This window comes from Centrocercus urophasianus, unplaced genomic scaffold, assembly GCF_019232065.1.
Source record: "Centrocercus urophasianus isolate 14NV4802_14NV808 unplaced genomic scaffold, USGS_Curo_1.0 seq_12, whole genome shotgun sequence".
In the NCBI taxonomy this organism is placed as follows: Eukaryota; Metazoa; Chordata; class Aves; order Galliformes; family Phasianidae; genus Centrocercus; species Centrocercus urophasianus.
In genome coordinates this window covers 42258955-42274836 of record NW_024884364.1, presented here as the reverse complement: position 1 = coordinate 42274836, position 15882 = coordinate 42258955, and the positions used below count along the sequence as shown (strand labels likewise).

The 15882-nt window shown below is 38.7% G+C and overlaps 1 protein-coding gene across 1 annotated transcript in view; it reads left to right on the top strand.

Annotated features, from left to right (window-relative positions):
* Nucleotides 1-15882, top strand: part of SMS (spermine synthase) — a 45210-nt gene that overhangs the window by 13542 nt on the left and 15786 nt on the right. The window contains exons 2-7 of the mRNA XM_042810165.1: nucleotides 2004-2124; nucleotides 9792-9885; nucleotides 10598-10662; nucleotides 12583-12758; nucleotides 14567-14721; nucleotides 15094-15183. Of these exons, the coding sequence (XP_042666099.1) occupies nucleotides 2004-2124; nucleotides 9792-9885; nucleotides 10598-10662; nucleotides 12583-12758; nucleotides 14567-14721; nucleotides 15094-15183 (701 nt within the window). The remainder of the gene's footprint in view (nucleotides 1-2003; nucleotides 2125-9791; nucleotides 9886-10597; nucleotides 10663-12582; nucleotides 12759-14566; nucleotides 14722-15093; nucleotides 15184-15882) is intronic.

Here is a 15882-nt window from a genome sequence, read left to right as displayed (position 1 = left end):
TGTTGAACAGTGCTGTTGTGCTCTTTGAATCTGTAGTTTTCATAGAAATAAATAGGAAGCGCTAGTTTTTTTGAGCAGCCTGCGTGTATGCAGTTGAGGGCTGTGAATAAAACCAAACTGTCTTAGAATAGTTCTTTAATTGGGGCTGGGTGGGACAATGTCAGGGCTAGAAGCAATGAGTTATAAACAGTCTGCAAGTAGCTAAGCCAGTTATTTCTCAGTTATTTTAGATCTTTGTGATATTTGCATTTTGTATGGCTATAATGGCTGAGTCTTTTGCACATATAAAGCAAAATGATTATACTCCCCTCACTGCAGCTGTCTGTGGCTTCTCACTGACACAGTTACTGGTGTGACAGTCTCACTAGCTTGGTTTCAGTTCTGATAGGTGTAGCTTTATCAGATCGTTGATTAACTTCTGTAGTCAACTCCAAACAGCTGGTGGATCTCAGCTTGTTTTTGGGAAATCTGTTTGAATGGAGTGCTTAAATAGTAGTTATAGCAAGTATTCCTATGCACTTCCAAAAAAAAAAAAAAAAAAAAAAATTTAAAAAAAAAAAAAAAATCTTATGCATGCACCAAACTCATTACTTCTAACATCAGCATCTTCTAACTGAAGAAATACTTATATGTGTAAAGCATTGGCTTGCTTGTGAAAAAGTCCTCAGTTACTTCCAAGTGGATTTATTTTCATAGCGTCTTGAAGATTGTGCATATAAGTCTGTATTGCCCTAGGTGTTGGAGAAAATGACATTTCTCCCTGGGTTCTTAATCTGCTTGTGGGATGGAATGCAAATGGAAAATTAAAGGTGCTTTTGCCTCTGTTTCTGTCTGTCCAATGAAAAATGGAATTAACAGTGTAGTCTTCATGGATAACAGATGCGTAGGTTGCAGTAATCTGACTTCAGTTTGTTTGGTTGCTTGCTTATGCTAGATGAGACAAATCTGTCAGAGTAGCCTGACCATTCCTGTGAGAACACCTCACAATACCAATTCTGTCAACCAGTTACTAAGTGGAAGGCTGGTGTGAGTTGTGGAATTATGTTTTTCATGATTTTTTTTTCATTCTATAACTCTTCTAAGTCACTGATGTAAGCTAAATACACTTTAAAGGACATATCTCAAATACTTTAATTTAGCAGGCATTGAATATCAAGTAAATTCTGTAATTTGTCATACTCATCCTACTGTTCCCAGAATAACATGCGTTCAGAAATCTTATCAATCACTCTTCAGGAAGGAAATTGTATGTTTTGACACATGTCAAGGTGGAAGCAAATGCATCTTTGCTTCTATTTTAATTTGTATTAGCATTAATTTAACATTACTGTGTGCTGAGAGTCAGTTGTGTAGTGCATTGAAAATATCTTTCTGCTTTGCTTCTGTTGGTTCAAGGAGTGGAAGAGAAAATGATCACTATTTAGGTAGGACAGCTTGCTCTATCTACTTTTATTGCCTTAAGCCAGGCTAAGTTAACTACCAGGCTTCTTCTCAGTGCTGCTGTTTATTTGTGGGATTGTGGGTTGTGGAGGTTGTTGTGGTTGTTGTTGGGCTTTTTAAGTAATAAAACTAATTACATGAATAAGACTTGGATTGCCTTAGCATACAGGAGTTGACCAGTAATAATAGACATAGGAAAACCACTCATTCTGGGAATTGTAGATTAAGACTTTTTTTGTGCAGGGATAAAGACTGATTTTAAAAAAAAAAAAAAAAAAAAAAAAAAAACTTTGGTGGAATCTCCATGAACTAGAAAATATCTGTATGGATTGAGAAATGCATGATAGTAGTTTTGTGCTGTTTTTCCTCTGTCTTTGTGAGATCAACTATGAACTTGAAAGCAGTTGCTCAGGCAGAGCTCAAGGGAGTAGCTGTGTACCGTGTTGCCAGCAAAAACTTTCCAGTGTCAATACAAAGAAAAGAAACAAAACAACAACAACAAAAAAACCTGATTTAACTGGAAAATTCTCAATGATTATTTCCATGTCTGTTCTACCTTGCAGCTGATTGTAATGCCGTTCTTAAAGCTCTACAGCCCGTTTTTCAAGAGCAGGGAATGACAGAAACAGTTCATAACTGGGAAGATCATGGCTATTTGGCAACCTACATCAAAAAAAATGGCAGGTGAGTGGATTTTCCTTTTTATTTCCCATCTGTCTACACTTAGAAATATTTTTCTTCCTTTATTAGATGTTACAGGGTGCAGGTAGAGGAGACTTCTTTCACCCATTTTGTGTGTGAAATTACTCTAAAACAATGCAGAATACTGTGGAGAACATTGTGCCACCTTCTAACATGGTTATGAGAGCAGTTGAACTAGTCCATTGTCTGCTTGTGCAGGGTACACAGGACCACATCCAGGTGGCTTCTGCTGATCTCCAAGCAGGAGACTCCACGGCAGCCTGTGCCAGTGCTCTGTGGTGCCTGTACAACACAGAAGTGCTCCCTAGTGTTCAGAGGGAACCTCCTGTAGTCCAGTTTGTGCCTGTTGCCTCCTCTCCTGGCACTGAGCACTGCTGTAAAGGTCAGGGCTTCATCTTCACTGCACCCTCCCTTCAGGTGTTTATAGATATTGAGATCTCCCTAAGCCTTTTCTTTGTTGGAATTAACAGTCCCAACTCCCTCAACTTCTTCTCGTGGGAGAGAGACTCCAATTTCTTCATCTTTGTTCCCTCTGTCAAGCTCTTTCCAGTAATTGTCTTCTACTGAGGAGCCCAAGAGCTGGATCCTGCACTGCAGGTGTTGCCTCACCAGTCACAGTGGAATATTGGGAGAAGTTTGGACTTGAACTGAAGCTCTTGAACTGCTGGTGGTGATTTCCCTACTGCAGACAAGGATACTGTTACCCTTTCTGACTGCAAGGGTGTACTCAAATTGGTTGTCCATTATGCTTCCTAAGTCCTTTTCTGAGGAGCACTTGGGTGTCTCCCAGTATGTGCTGGTGTCTGAGGTTATTCCTACTCAGGTCAGGACTTTACACTTCTCCATGTTGAATTTTTGAGATTTTTATAAGCCCACATGTCCAGCCTGTTCAGCACTCTATGGATAGCTGTGCAGCCAGCAGCAGTACATGTTCAGTCATTCAGCTTTTAATTGTGCTGCCAAACACATCTTCTAATATTTTTGCACTGGAGGATAGTTGTCAGTATTCCTACTGCTGTGATAAGATGAAGGATAGGGTGCTGGGCCTAGTGGCCTTCCAGCAGGGGAAAAAGTGGTCTGTTATGCTGTATCTTAGTTTTTCAATAACAAATATCAAAATCAAATATCAAATATCAAAACAATATCTTGGTATTGTTTACTGTGTTAAGTAACAGAGTTGGGTGGTAGTGCAGTGTCTCAGACATCCATGTCCATGAGCTGCATGTGCCTGAATTTATTCTCTTGGGTTAGACCAATAGTTTGTCTGTGAAAGAGCTGGCAGGGTTCTTTATTTCAGAGACTACTCCCAAAAGACAGCATCACTGAAGCTTTGTGGTTTGAGCTGCTTTTGCTGTCATGTTGTTGTATCAAGTAGCCTTACTTCTCCCTCATGCCTTGCTCCAGGGTATGCAGTACATGCAGTCAGCCTTATGATAACAAAATTCTTCCCCAGTGACTTGTAGTGCCTCTGGTGCTTTGGATGCTTTGAGGAGGCAGTTAGTGAGATGGAGGAGAAACCTCACTCAAAAGGAGAGGAGAAGTGGAGTTAAGTGTAAGCATGGATGGGGCCTACCTATTCTCAGAAGAGTTCATCTCCTTGAGCCTTCCAGGCTGAATGCAACTAGTTGATTATTGGTTCTGTTCAGTAGTGTAACACAACAGGTATCTCTTTGACTAGCAGCATTAATCTTTTCAACTCACTATGAGAAATACCAGAGAACACTGATGTTTTGGAAGACAAATGGGGACCTGAACGTCTTGATATTTAGAGCATCCTTAAGTAAGACGTAAGAAGTTTTTCTCCTACAGCATTACTTTTTGTCATTCTTGATTTGCATGGGCCGACTTGCTCTACCACTTAATTCAGCATATTGGTTTTAGCAGTAAATGTAGCATTTGTCCCTTCTCCCTATTCCGTAACAGAAATGTGGTTAACTGTCAATGTTTTTGATCTTGATCTGTATGTAAACCACTGTAGCGATGTTAATGCTAAACTGCATACAAATGTTGTCAGCTCAGAGTTACACTGGCAAGTGAAGCTGCTCAACCCTGTAATTATTAAATAAATGCTCAAATGAAAATTCTAATATGGCACGGATGCTGCTCTTCTAAGAGGAGCAGTTCAGGAGGTCAGCATAAGTACAGTAAAATGAAAGAAGGAAGAATGCCACGATGGAAGAGTTAAATATTAAGAAGAGACTGTTCACATTTCAAGTGATTCTTAGTGCAATTCTATTTATAAATCAATAAATAATGGTTATTGCTTTCTTATAACTGCAGTCTGAAATTACTGTCTTCGGCTATTCAACTCATTGTCTTTAGTAGTGTGAGTGAAATACATTTTTCTGTGCTTTGCCAACCACACTGAATAAACACTGACTTGAGTACAGCAGAAGTTTCTGTAAGTCCAGGGTCCTCAGCATTTTGTTTTCCTTGAGTTGTGGTATTTTAGATCCCTCACAGAAGTTGTATATACTTCATCTGAGACAGCCTTAAACAGCATGTTTTCCATTAACGTACTGTGATATACTTTCAGTTAGCTGAAACAAACCTGTTGTAAACAACAGGAGGCTGGACAGGTCAAAAAAAAAAAAAAAAAAAAAAAAAAAAAAAAAAAAAAAAAAACAGCAGAGCCGAAGCAAATAATTCATGAATGGCAAAATGAAATGGTTATACATGCAAAGGATTTGATGGCAACCACATGGGCTTTATTTTAATGCTAGCAATTTTGTCTGCATTTTGAACACTTCAAAATATTGCAAGTTTTTAATGCTACTCAAAATGAACTAAAATAGAAAAATGCTGTCTGATACAATTAGTGTGAAAGTAGCATGGGAATGCAGACTTCTTTCCCTTCAAAGTGAGGGCCTTCTTGAAATTAAGTAGTATATAGTGGAAAAGCAGAATAAAAACTGATGAAGGGCAGATAATGTGACTGAAGCTGCGGTTTTTGCATATGACTTCCTGTAAGGATGCAGGGTACAAAATTTCCCTGGCAAGTGGCAGGGAGCTGACTAGCTTGCTCAAGCATGAAAGATGCATGACCATACTGTGAGGAAGTGATGCGAGGGTGTGCATGCACATGAATTTTCTAATCATCCATAGATGACTGAGCAAGTCAAATGTGCAACCAATGTAAGCTGGGTATTAACCCCAACAAAAGTGTATGTTTGATATTGGATAGTACTATTTTGTTCAGGAATGCCTACAGTTCAAAACCTGTGCTGATAGCATGCACCATGCCCTGTTACAGATTGTTGAGATGCAGGCACTGCTGTTGGCAAAACTTTGTCTCTGACAAAATACTGTGTGAACAGCTCCATGAAGGGCTACTACTGTTAAATGAATTAGAGCTTATTTGAGGATTATGCCTTGCTTTCCTATTGGCATCACTGAAGCAACAGAACCTCCTTCGTTGAAGTTTAGCAAGCCAGAGTCAGTCCTACCTGGTCCGTAGGCATTGTGAGTTACTCTTAGCCAGAGGGCAGGGCATAACAAACCTCAAAATAAACTAATTGAGGGAAGCTCATTTGAAAGCATTTTACTAATCGGTTTGTCAGATGAAACGGTGAGTGAAATACCCATTCACACTCTGGAGTTGTTCAGGAAATCGTTCTCTTTAACCAGTCAGGTCAGTGTTTACAGTGATGTGAATGTTTTTCTGTTCTTGGCCAGCACTTTAAGGAAATGCTGCACTGGGAAATAGTAATGTGCCAGCTACAGTTCTGGGAGGTTTTGGGATCTCAGCAGTTTTGTTTTCCTGAGGTGTATTTTTGCACTGCTTGTAGAAACTGCATATTTTTGGGAGCCCTGTAATTAGCTTGATTTCATTTAAGTGTCTTTCACTGACGTGTCACTCTGGTTTAGACTAGAAAGTTTTTTTCAAGATATGAATGTGAAGTCTTTATCTTGCTGAGTATATATGGTACTTCATATGGCCCGTTGGCCCGTTACTTCTTAAGATGTAAAAATAATAATAAAATAAAACCAGGGTAAGAAGATCATTGAAGAGCCAATACTGTATTTTGATATCATCACTACTTGTACACACACTCAGAATAGTACTCACAGCTGTAGTGTTTCTTGTCCTTTAGTCTTCCTTACCCACATCATCTACTCAAATACTTCCCTGATCCCTCTTTTTGTCCCTTTGCACCTGAAAGCTCTTTTAAAAGCCCACAAAACCTGTAATTCTGAGCCAGTGTTTCTACAAGACTCTCTTTTACAAAGGCGGTGACTTTCCCCTATTCATGCATCCATCTTAAGCTTCTCTGTTCTGAGTTCTTTTTTGGAGAAAGGTAATCCTCGGGGTATTTGAGTTCATTGTCACAACAGTGCAAGATTTAACCAGTTGAAGCTTTGTTTGTCACTGAGACGATTGTGATGAATATGTTAACACTGAGAAGGGAGGGTTAGGTATTTCTATGCTTTTTCCTGACCATATTGTTTAGCTAACTACTGTGGCAGTCAGCACCGTTTAAAGGAGCAAGATGGGCATTTCTCAACTCTGTGCCAGATGAGAATGTTGCTTTTTATTCAGTTACCTAGGGTGTGAAAATGGACTGAAGAACAGTTGGAAGCAACTGCTAGGAATCGGCAACACTTCAGAACTATGATAGTTTTCATTGTTTTAATTTCCTTCCTTTGTTTAAAAAAGAAAGAAAGAGAACAGAAACAATCATGCAGTGAAAAAGACGGTGGTTGCTTAATTCATTAATGTTTCTAAAGTAATTTGTAGTTAAGATAAGTAGTATTTTAAAAAAGTGTTCTCCTGTGTGTTGTTGTCTTGATAGTATTTTTGCTGTTGATGATATATTTTGGGATTTTCTATTATAAGTAAGTTCTTGTTCCTCCCCTCATGGGTAATTTGACAGGTGGCAATTTCTTTGGGAAGGTATTCTTCATATACTTTACTATTATGTCCAGGCTCAAGGTTAGTCATTCAGCAGATTAAAGCTTTGATGGAGTGAAGAGGGCTGCTGTCTGTCTATCCAGTTTTTATCTGTAGGGAAAAAAAAAATAAGGTTGAATATGCAGGATTGCAGTATTTCTTATTCTTCAATCACGTCACTGAGGCAGGGTAAACATATTGGTTTAGGATATGTTGATCTCTCCTGCTGGTTCTTTTTAAGTTCAGTTGTTCATCCAAAACCTTTTCTGGTTTCAAACAATTATTTCTTAACATCTGATGTTCCCTGTTCTGAAAAATAAAACTCAGACAAGAGGCAGTATTTGGAAGGCTCAATAAAAGTATTTCTGTGATCATAACCCATTTCCTTGCAAGGACAAAAAGCCTGGGTACTGCTGTACAAGATATGTGCAGGTGGGATGCTAGGACCTTGTTATAACAAGGGCTGCATTTCGTATGTTTTGTGCCCTAATGGAAAGGAGAGGATCCTTATTTTTGAGTTTTTTCCTCGTTCATTTTATGGAAGTGCTAGCAAGCTTTGAAAACTAGGATTTTTTTTTTTTTCTGTAAGACAGGAAGGAAAGAGGATTCTTGTGATAAAACCTTAATTTTTGGAGCTATTTTGTCAGATTGTAAAGTAATCTTTGCTGTAATTTCAGAGATATGATACTGAAACTGTATTATTGTTGTTCCATAACACCCTGTCCTCTACTGTTATCATAAGAGCTGCTGCTGAAAACCTTTGTTCACATGTGGTCATTAGACAAGTGAAGGAAAGCAGAAGCAAAGTACCCTTTGCTATATCCTTGTTTCACCTTAGTCTGTGAGTTCAGTCTCGGTCTTGCTATAGCCCTTGGATCATCTTGGTGACCCTCCTCTGGACCCTCTCCAAAAGCTCCACATCTTTCCTACACTGGGGGCTCCAGACATGGATGCAGTAGTCCAGCAGAGGCTTCAGATGGGCAGAATAGTGAGAGACAATCACCTCCTTTGTCCTACTGCTCACCCCTTGCCTGATGGAGCCCAACATATCATTGGCCTTCTGGGCTGAAAGTGCACTCTGCTAATCATGTTAAGTTTTTCATCAGCTGGAACCCTGATGTCCTTCTCAGCAATTTCTTTGAAAGTTTTTTCAGTTTAACATATGTTTTCTGTTTGAGAGCAGGTATTACCAGCTGGACCCTCAGTATGTGAATTACTGGCCCACTGCACTACTCCAATCTGTCATCTAACTTGGAAGAGGCGTCCCCGTGAGGTGTCAGTACTCTGTTGTCCTAGTGAGAATAATTCACTGTTGGACACAGTGAATGGTGGCTTTGCAGTATCACTACCTCACTCTGCTCACACCACCCACCACCTCACTGTGCTCGCATCCACTGTTTTATCTCCATCAGTGTTCAGCAAGTGTTGATGAATGTCAATGGGTGCCATTTTTTCTACACAGAGGAACGTGACACTCCTTTCTTAAATCCACACTTTCAATTAGATGCAGTTTTGTCAAACTGTAGAAAAAAAAAAAAAACATGAAGAACAAGATGATGTGTTATTCCGTGGTTACTTTCTGTACATCCTTTCATCAGGACCAACTGGGATCATTTATGCAGGCATAATTTCCTGGTGACTGTGTCAGGAGAGTACATACTTAATGGCTTTTCACTGATTTAGTTTAGTGATCATTGTAGTGTATGCGTTTTCTAGTCTCTAATTTAAAATACTTGTAGGGAAGACATCTAGTGGACAATCGGTGAAATGTAGGGAAGATCATTAATTTGGTGCAAAGGTGCAGATAATTGGGCAGATGTGCTGTATAAAAACATCTTTCTTTAGGCAAGACCTATTCATGAAGTCTTGAGGAAAATCAGATGCTTCTCAGGGTCATTTTTTCTAAGAAGTGTGTGGCACATGATTTCCTTGTAGTAGCCATTCCATTCTTTTTGTCTTCTTCCCTCCCCAGTACAGGAAGGGTGTAGCATTTGCTTCTCTCTCTTTTTTTTTTTTTTTTTTTTTGTGTGTGTGTGTGTTGTTTGTGTGTCCTTCTCCATAGTGCTTATCTTCTGTTTGTTACAAGCTGAAAGTCCTCCTCCATTTGTTCTCCCTGCTCTTATGAAGCCTTGTTCTTGGTTGCTGTAATAATGTGTACAGCATACTCTTGCATTTGCATTCATCACCGAGGTTTTGCTGCTGCAATTTCTAGTTCATTGTGTGTAAATGTTTATTTTTTCCAATGTGTAAATTTTTATACAGCTTGAATCTGAACATTGTCTCTTTGAGAAATTACCATACATTTAGAAAAAAGAAAAAGGCAAAAAGTAAGAAGTAGGAGGAGAAGAAACATCTCATTGTGTTCTTCAGGCTTGATTTCATTATAAAGAAAGCCCCACCTATCCAAGCAGGCCTTACTGAGGGCTGAACAGCTGAGAGTAGACAGTGTACTTCCCCAAGTAAAATGGTGGCTCTGGCTTAAACATCTTCATTAACTTGCTGCCTGCTGGTTTTATTAGTTATGCAGTGTTTGGCATGCCATTGCAGCTTTCCATTTACTGCTGAGTGACTTCTTGAGGAATAATGGATCTGGAACTATCAGCAACTGACAGGCTCCTGGAAAAAGCAAAAAAAAAAAAAAAAAAAAAAAAAAAAAAAAAAGGAACTGGCCATTCTGAATTTACCTATGAATTTCAGGCTTTCTTTCCTCTCATTTTTATTAACAAAGCCGTCATCACTGTCTTTCTTTATTTTGTAGTTTTGCCAATTTGAGAATTCACCCTCATGGATTAGTGTTGGTGGACCTGCAGAGCTACAATGATCATACAAAAGGAAGAGAGGAAACTGATCAGGTAGTAGGGATGCTTTTCTTATGCTTAGCAAACTGCATGGGGAACCCCTTCTTTTCTTCACATCTATTAAAGCATAACTTGGTAAAATATTTTTAAATAACTGTGTTCATTCTATCTTAGTGCTCACAGATGTGGAGTAGTAGTGGCTGTTGTAATCACATTTGTGTACAAATGCACACATACTTGCATGGATGTAGTGGGCTTCACATTCTTTGCTATACAAGTTTCAAAAATGTTGCAGCCTTGTTTTAGCCTTCCTATACACAGGGCAGAGAGAGAAGGGATGTTCAACCCACCACACGGTGTACTAGAGTATCATTTTCTTCTCTGATATGGGAGATGGAGAACCTTTGTTCTAAAACTTTTCTTTCCCAGGAAGAAGAATAGTTGCTGCTTCTCTGATGTGAAATTCAGAGTTGGGATTTTGGGGGGGACTAAAACTTTCCAGGATTCTTCTGCTCCCTCTTTAAGTTGGGTGTTGTGGCCATTAACCCAGACAGTTAAATGCAGTGACAGCTGTTAGCAGTATGTGTTTGCTTGCTACTAATGTAGCCAGGGCAGATAATTATTCATGGACTTCTAATGTTATGTTGCAAGTCTTTCACTACTGATGCTTCTTATTATTGCCTTCTAACTAGTCTAATTTAAAAGATGTTATACATCAAGTGATCCCTTCTATAATTTCCACCTCTTTTGTTTGCTGTTTTTTCAGCTTCTAAACAAAGTAGAAGAAAGAATGAAAGAATTTTTTCATGGCAATCTGAAAAGGGTAAAGCGGTAAGTTCATATATATAGACTTCCACATTTGTCTGGGTTGCTAAAGACAATAAATTATGCTTTGCTATGCTGCTGTGAATAAGTAGTCTGGAGTATGAATTCTTGTGTATGTTTTTCCCCGAATATTTTGAAACTGTTTCATAGCACAATTACAGACACTGATTTTTCTCATGTGAAGCTTGACCTTCAGTGTTGTTACTTGGGCAAGAATTACTTCTTTTATTGTTTTCTGCAACATTTGCATGAATTGGTGGGAGGAAAATGCAAACAGAAGGCAAGAGCGTTCTGCTGTGGAAGAACTAGGGAGCCAAGGGTGGCAGCAGGCCAGTCCAGAGCATGAACTTTACCTACAAGGTCCAGTCCCACGGCTCCTGATGGGGCAAGCAGGGCTGGAGTGGGTTGCTGATAGTGCCAGACAGGGCCTTATACTTCCAGGCTGGGTGTCAGGAGTGGCAAAAGATGTGGGCAGGCACAGCTGTAGCTTAGCTCAGGCAAAAGCATAAGCCAGAGCCAAGGTGGGCATCCTTTCCCACCACTGTCTCTTGTGGCTTGGTCCCAGCAACCAGAGCAGGATTATCCAGATTTATCTGATGGAGCTGGGTTTGAGAATGGGCAGCAAGCAGTGGAAATACTGTCTTTTGTAGAACACTTTTTAATATTGACATACTATTCTGGGTGTCTGTAGAATCCCTATTATGTGAACTTGTTTAACATAGGTCAGGAAAAAGTCTATCTGAAGTGATCTAGATTAGTTTTGTTTCCTGAGTATAGGAAGATGAATTTCTTTGGACAGTGGTTCTGGATTGGATCTTGTAACATGCTCCTCAACTTTTAAAAATTTGTTTTGCATCCTTCTGAATCATACATGATCCCTAACAAAACTAGTGCTGCTGGAAATTGTTCTTTCTACCTTTTTCCTTGATCTTGTGAATAGATGCTCTTGCTTTTTCAACATGTGCTGCCATCGCGTGGTTTACTGAGAGCAGAAATACTTTGTACAGTTTGCTGAGAATCCCTAGTGAATTTGCAAGAAGCTTGTCTGTCTGATTTTTCTCCTGCACCTTCTCCTGAAAAAGACTTAGTTATCTAGAGTGTACGGAAACTTGATGAACTCTGTGCCTGCGCAATTTGCATGAAATGGAATTCAATCATTTTAATTATTTACTACCATTTCAAATACATTTTGTCTTTTCAGGTCTAACACTGATTTCAACCGTACTTGTGTTGGACTTAAAAGAAAAAGGAAAAGAAAGAAAAGATTAAGCACAAAGCAACCTGTTTGTCTAGGTGGCTTTGAAATGTATTTTAAAAATAAAACAAGCTGGCAGCTGAGATGTCACATATGTGGATATCAAGAATTGTGCTTAAACATTGCAGACCTGGCTCGGCTTAAAGCGCTGTCATAGCTCGCTTTTGTGTTTCCGTATATGTTTAAAATGTCTCAGTACAACTTTAGAAGGGTGAGACTCACTAATCTCAAAGAAATTGCATTCTTAGCTGAGCTAAAGATGGGAAGAGGTTTTGTCATTTTTGATTTTGTTGTTCTTGTTTGTTTTTTTGTTCACATTCTGATTTTTGTATTGTGGCAATTTCTGGTCATAAACTGATTCTTTTGCAGAGGCGGTGTTACATAAGTCTTTTCTCTTAGAGGTGTATTCGTGCACTTTGTAGAACTTAGTTGTACATGAAGAGCGGTCACTGCTACATCACTGGTACCTTAGTAAATTTTATGTATTTAACATACAGCTCATGGGTTTGTTAAATGCCTTCAGCATTAAATCTTGCAAATTTTCTTGTTTACTCTTGTAAATGCTATTTATATATTATATGTATTATGCAGAAGCCAGTGATTGTTAAAAGGAAATAGACAAAATCATTCTCACAGGTTTGGTGATCTTTTTCTCTCTTCTCTCTTTCTAGATTGCCAGCCATTTTGAGAGGAGGTGTCATCGATAGATACTGGCCCACAGCCGATGGGCGCTTGGTAGAGTACGACATAGATGAAGTTGTTTATGATGAAGATTCACCTTTTCAGAACATTAAAATTCTGCATTCGAAACAGTTTGGGAATATTCTTATTCTCAGTGGGGATGTCAGTAAGTATTGTCTCAGTGGAGGATCATCTGGGTGAAATTGTAGGAAGTGTTTTCTCTCACTGTGTCAGTTTTGATGGGTTACTGAAGGTTGTGGTTCTGATACAGGAAGCTAAGTCATGTATATGTATGTGTGTACGTACACATCTGTTCCTATATATAAAATATTTAAATCAGAAAGGGTGACCAGATGTGAAAGCTGGAGTATGAGCAAGGTATATGCTCTTTCAAAAGTGTTTTTCTTGCTGTGGAAAATACCACAGGAGAAGTGAAGTTAGCGTTCTCTACCACAGCTCATTGAATCACTTTGTTCATTATATCTTTTACTGTTTGTTGTGATAGCAACCTCTTGAGGGCTTCTCTTGGACAGTAAAACAAAGTACTTTATCAATCTTCAAAACAGAAGATTGGAATTATCAGGGAGTATCCAGAGGAAGAAAAGGTGGTGTGTGGGGGGTGGTAATCTGCTGCCCTATTTTTTGTGATGCTGAAATTATTTCCTCAGTGAGATCAGCCAGAACAGCTGTATCCCATTTAGCTGCTGTGTTGTTGAACTTATTTTGCCTCTTTCTTCTCCAGAATGCTAAGTTGAACTTCAAGTTAGTAGGAAGAGTGACCCAGCTTTTATGAGAGGTTCTATCTATGGACTACCTCTGCCTGTTGTTCTCTGTGTTTTTGAAAGTGAATCTGAGAGAAGATGGGTTACTGTTCTTTTGAGCCACATAAGGATGCTGTTTGCAATGAAGACTAGACATATCAAGGAATATGCTTTGTGAAGTCCCTTTGTATTTATATTTAAATGCACTGACTGAAGTAAATGAGGGATGTTCCTGTCTAGGGTTAGGATAGCTAATTTGAGGCTGAGTAATTAAGACTTTTGAATATAGCTTTTGAAATCACCAGAAATACCTCTAACCATTCAATGTAGCTATCACCATCTGTCAAGGGGACTTAAAGAATTCTGTGCAGATGGCAGCTGTGAGTGTTGTTAATACTGAATTCATCAGCTGAGTATTCTTTAATTCTGTTAGAGTTGTATTTGAATTGCCAAATTAAGTATTCCACACTTCTGGCCAGAAATTTTCATTTTGATTTTTCATATGGAAATGAGGTTTTCTTTGAATGTTGTCACAGCATGCCACATAGAAAGAGAAGTATGCCATTACTTATTTACTTTCCACAGAATTTTAAAACAATGGTCTGTAATTCTGTTATTGTGCCATTATAAACTAAGTGCTGATTGGCAGGCACAGTATTAGAATGTGCTTGGTATAGCAGCACATCATTGGTTTGCTCTTGTAACTTAGATCTGATATTAGAGCCAGGAAAGTTATTGCCTGTTTTGAAGGTACCGGATATTAATGGTCATGCTTATTCTTCTGTGCAGGGATCTGCAGGGTGCATCTAGGTTGATCTTTTTAGTTGGGGTTCTGAGAGTGCTTCCAAAAGTCTCCTGATTGTCTTTTGCTACATTAATTTGAGGTAAAAACCCATTGAAGTGTGTCAAGTGTGGACGTCAAGTCCTAAGTACTGCCTCTTTTGCGCTGCAGATGTGCTTGTCTTGGCATACAGTACTTGGTAATGTTGATGCAGCCACTGTTGAGTTTGCTTTGAGGAATGCAGAAGTCCTGTATGAAATTCAGAGGAGGATTTCATTAGCTCTGGTAAATCACCAGTCTGCTTCTACCTGATGTGTCTCAGCTAGGTTCTTTCTATCGCTACTCTTACATTGATCTGTATTGTATCTCCTGGGGATTAATCAAAAGAACTAAAGATGTTTCTGTCCAACTCTTTCTCTTCCTTCCATTCAGATCTGGCAGAAAGTGACTTGGCATATACTCGAGCCATAATGGGCAGCGGAAAGGAAGACTACACTGGCAAAGAAGTGCTGATCCTTGGAGGTGGTGATGGGGGTATTCTGTATGAGATAGTCAAACTGAAGCCAAAGATGGTTACTATGGTAGAGATATCCTTTGACAAAAGACTGGTCATTTCAGTGTTGTGCAGTCTGCATGTTTTAGCGTTAAGTACAATTACCAGACTCTAATTTGCATGAGGAGATAGTCTGAATTGAAATTTCTTTCTTGTGAGCCTGGAGCTTTAACATTAATGGTAACCTAATGTGCCATAAACAGTGGTTGAAAACAAAAATAAGATCTTTTTGACCCTCTGTCTGAATTTGGGGTCAAAGATGTAAGCTTGGCTATTGTGATGCATAACTACACCTTATTATTCCTTTGTGAATTTCACCTTTTTGACAATTTTTTTCTTGAAGAAAATGAAATTCTCATAACCTGTATTATTTCTGGGGTGCTGAATGCCTTAACTGTCTTCAAACATTGACCAAATGGTGATCGACGGGTGTAAAAAGTACATGCGTAAAACATGCGGAGATGTCTTAGACAATCTGAAAGGAGAGTGCTATCAGGTATTTTTTATTTTGCTTTTGTTGAGAGTAACATTTCAAATGTGACATTGAGGCTGGGAGATTGCTGCGGGAAAGTTTGGTAGAAGAGCCTTCTGATCTTTCTTAATTTTGGGAAGAATTTTTTTTCCTTTTTCTTATGAAATTCCTAAATGCTAATAGCTGCCAGTGGAACTTGTATTGAAAGTGTGCATTATTTTAATTCTTCACTTTTGAATTATTTTAAAAATAACTACGTATACCCAGAAGGAATGTGAAATATGAGAGTTGCCTATTGCCACAACTTATAAATGAAGAGGAAATAGTTATTGGGATGCAGTGTTAAATACAATTCCCTAAATTGTTATGAAGATCTGAAAAGAAATGTGTGTTTAAGTCAGGTCGTTCTTCACTATTGAGAATATCTGTTAAAAAAAACTGCACTTTTTAAAAAAAAAAAAATTTCAGAGAAAATCTTACCACTGCACTCTTAGTGTTTAAAGGCATGCAGTCTTCTGTGTCGCATCGGACATCTTTTTACTGATATGATCTGATATCTTGTTTTGTTTTCATTCCTGCTCCTTAACGTTCTCATAAATACTGGTTTGAAGGTGTGTGTTAAAAAAATGCACATTAAAAATTAACTGAGAAGTTGCATGCTACTTTACATGAGTCAGTGGCCCTTCATACAAATACCTTATTTTACTACTGTGTTAGGAGACT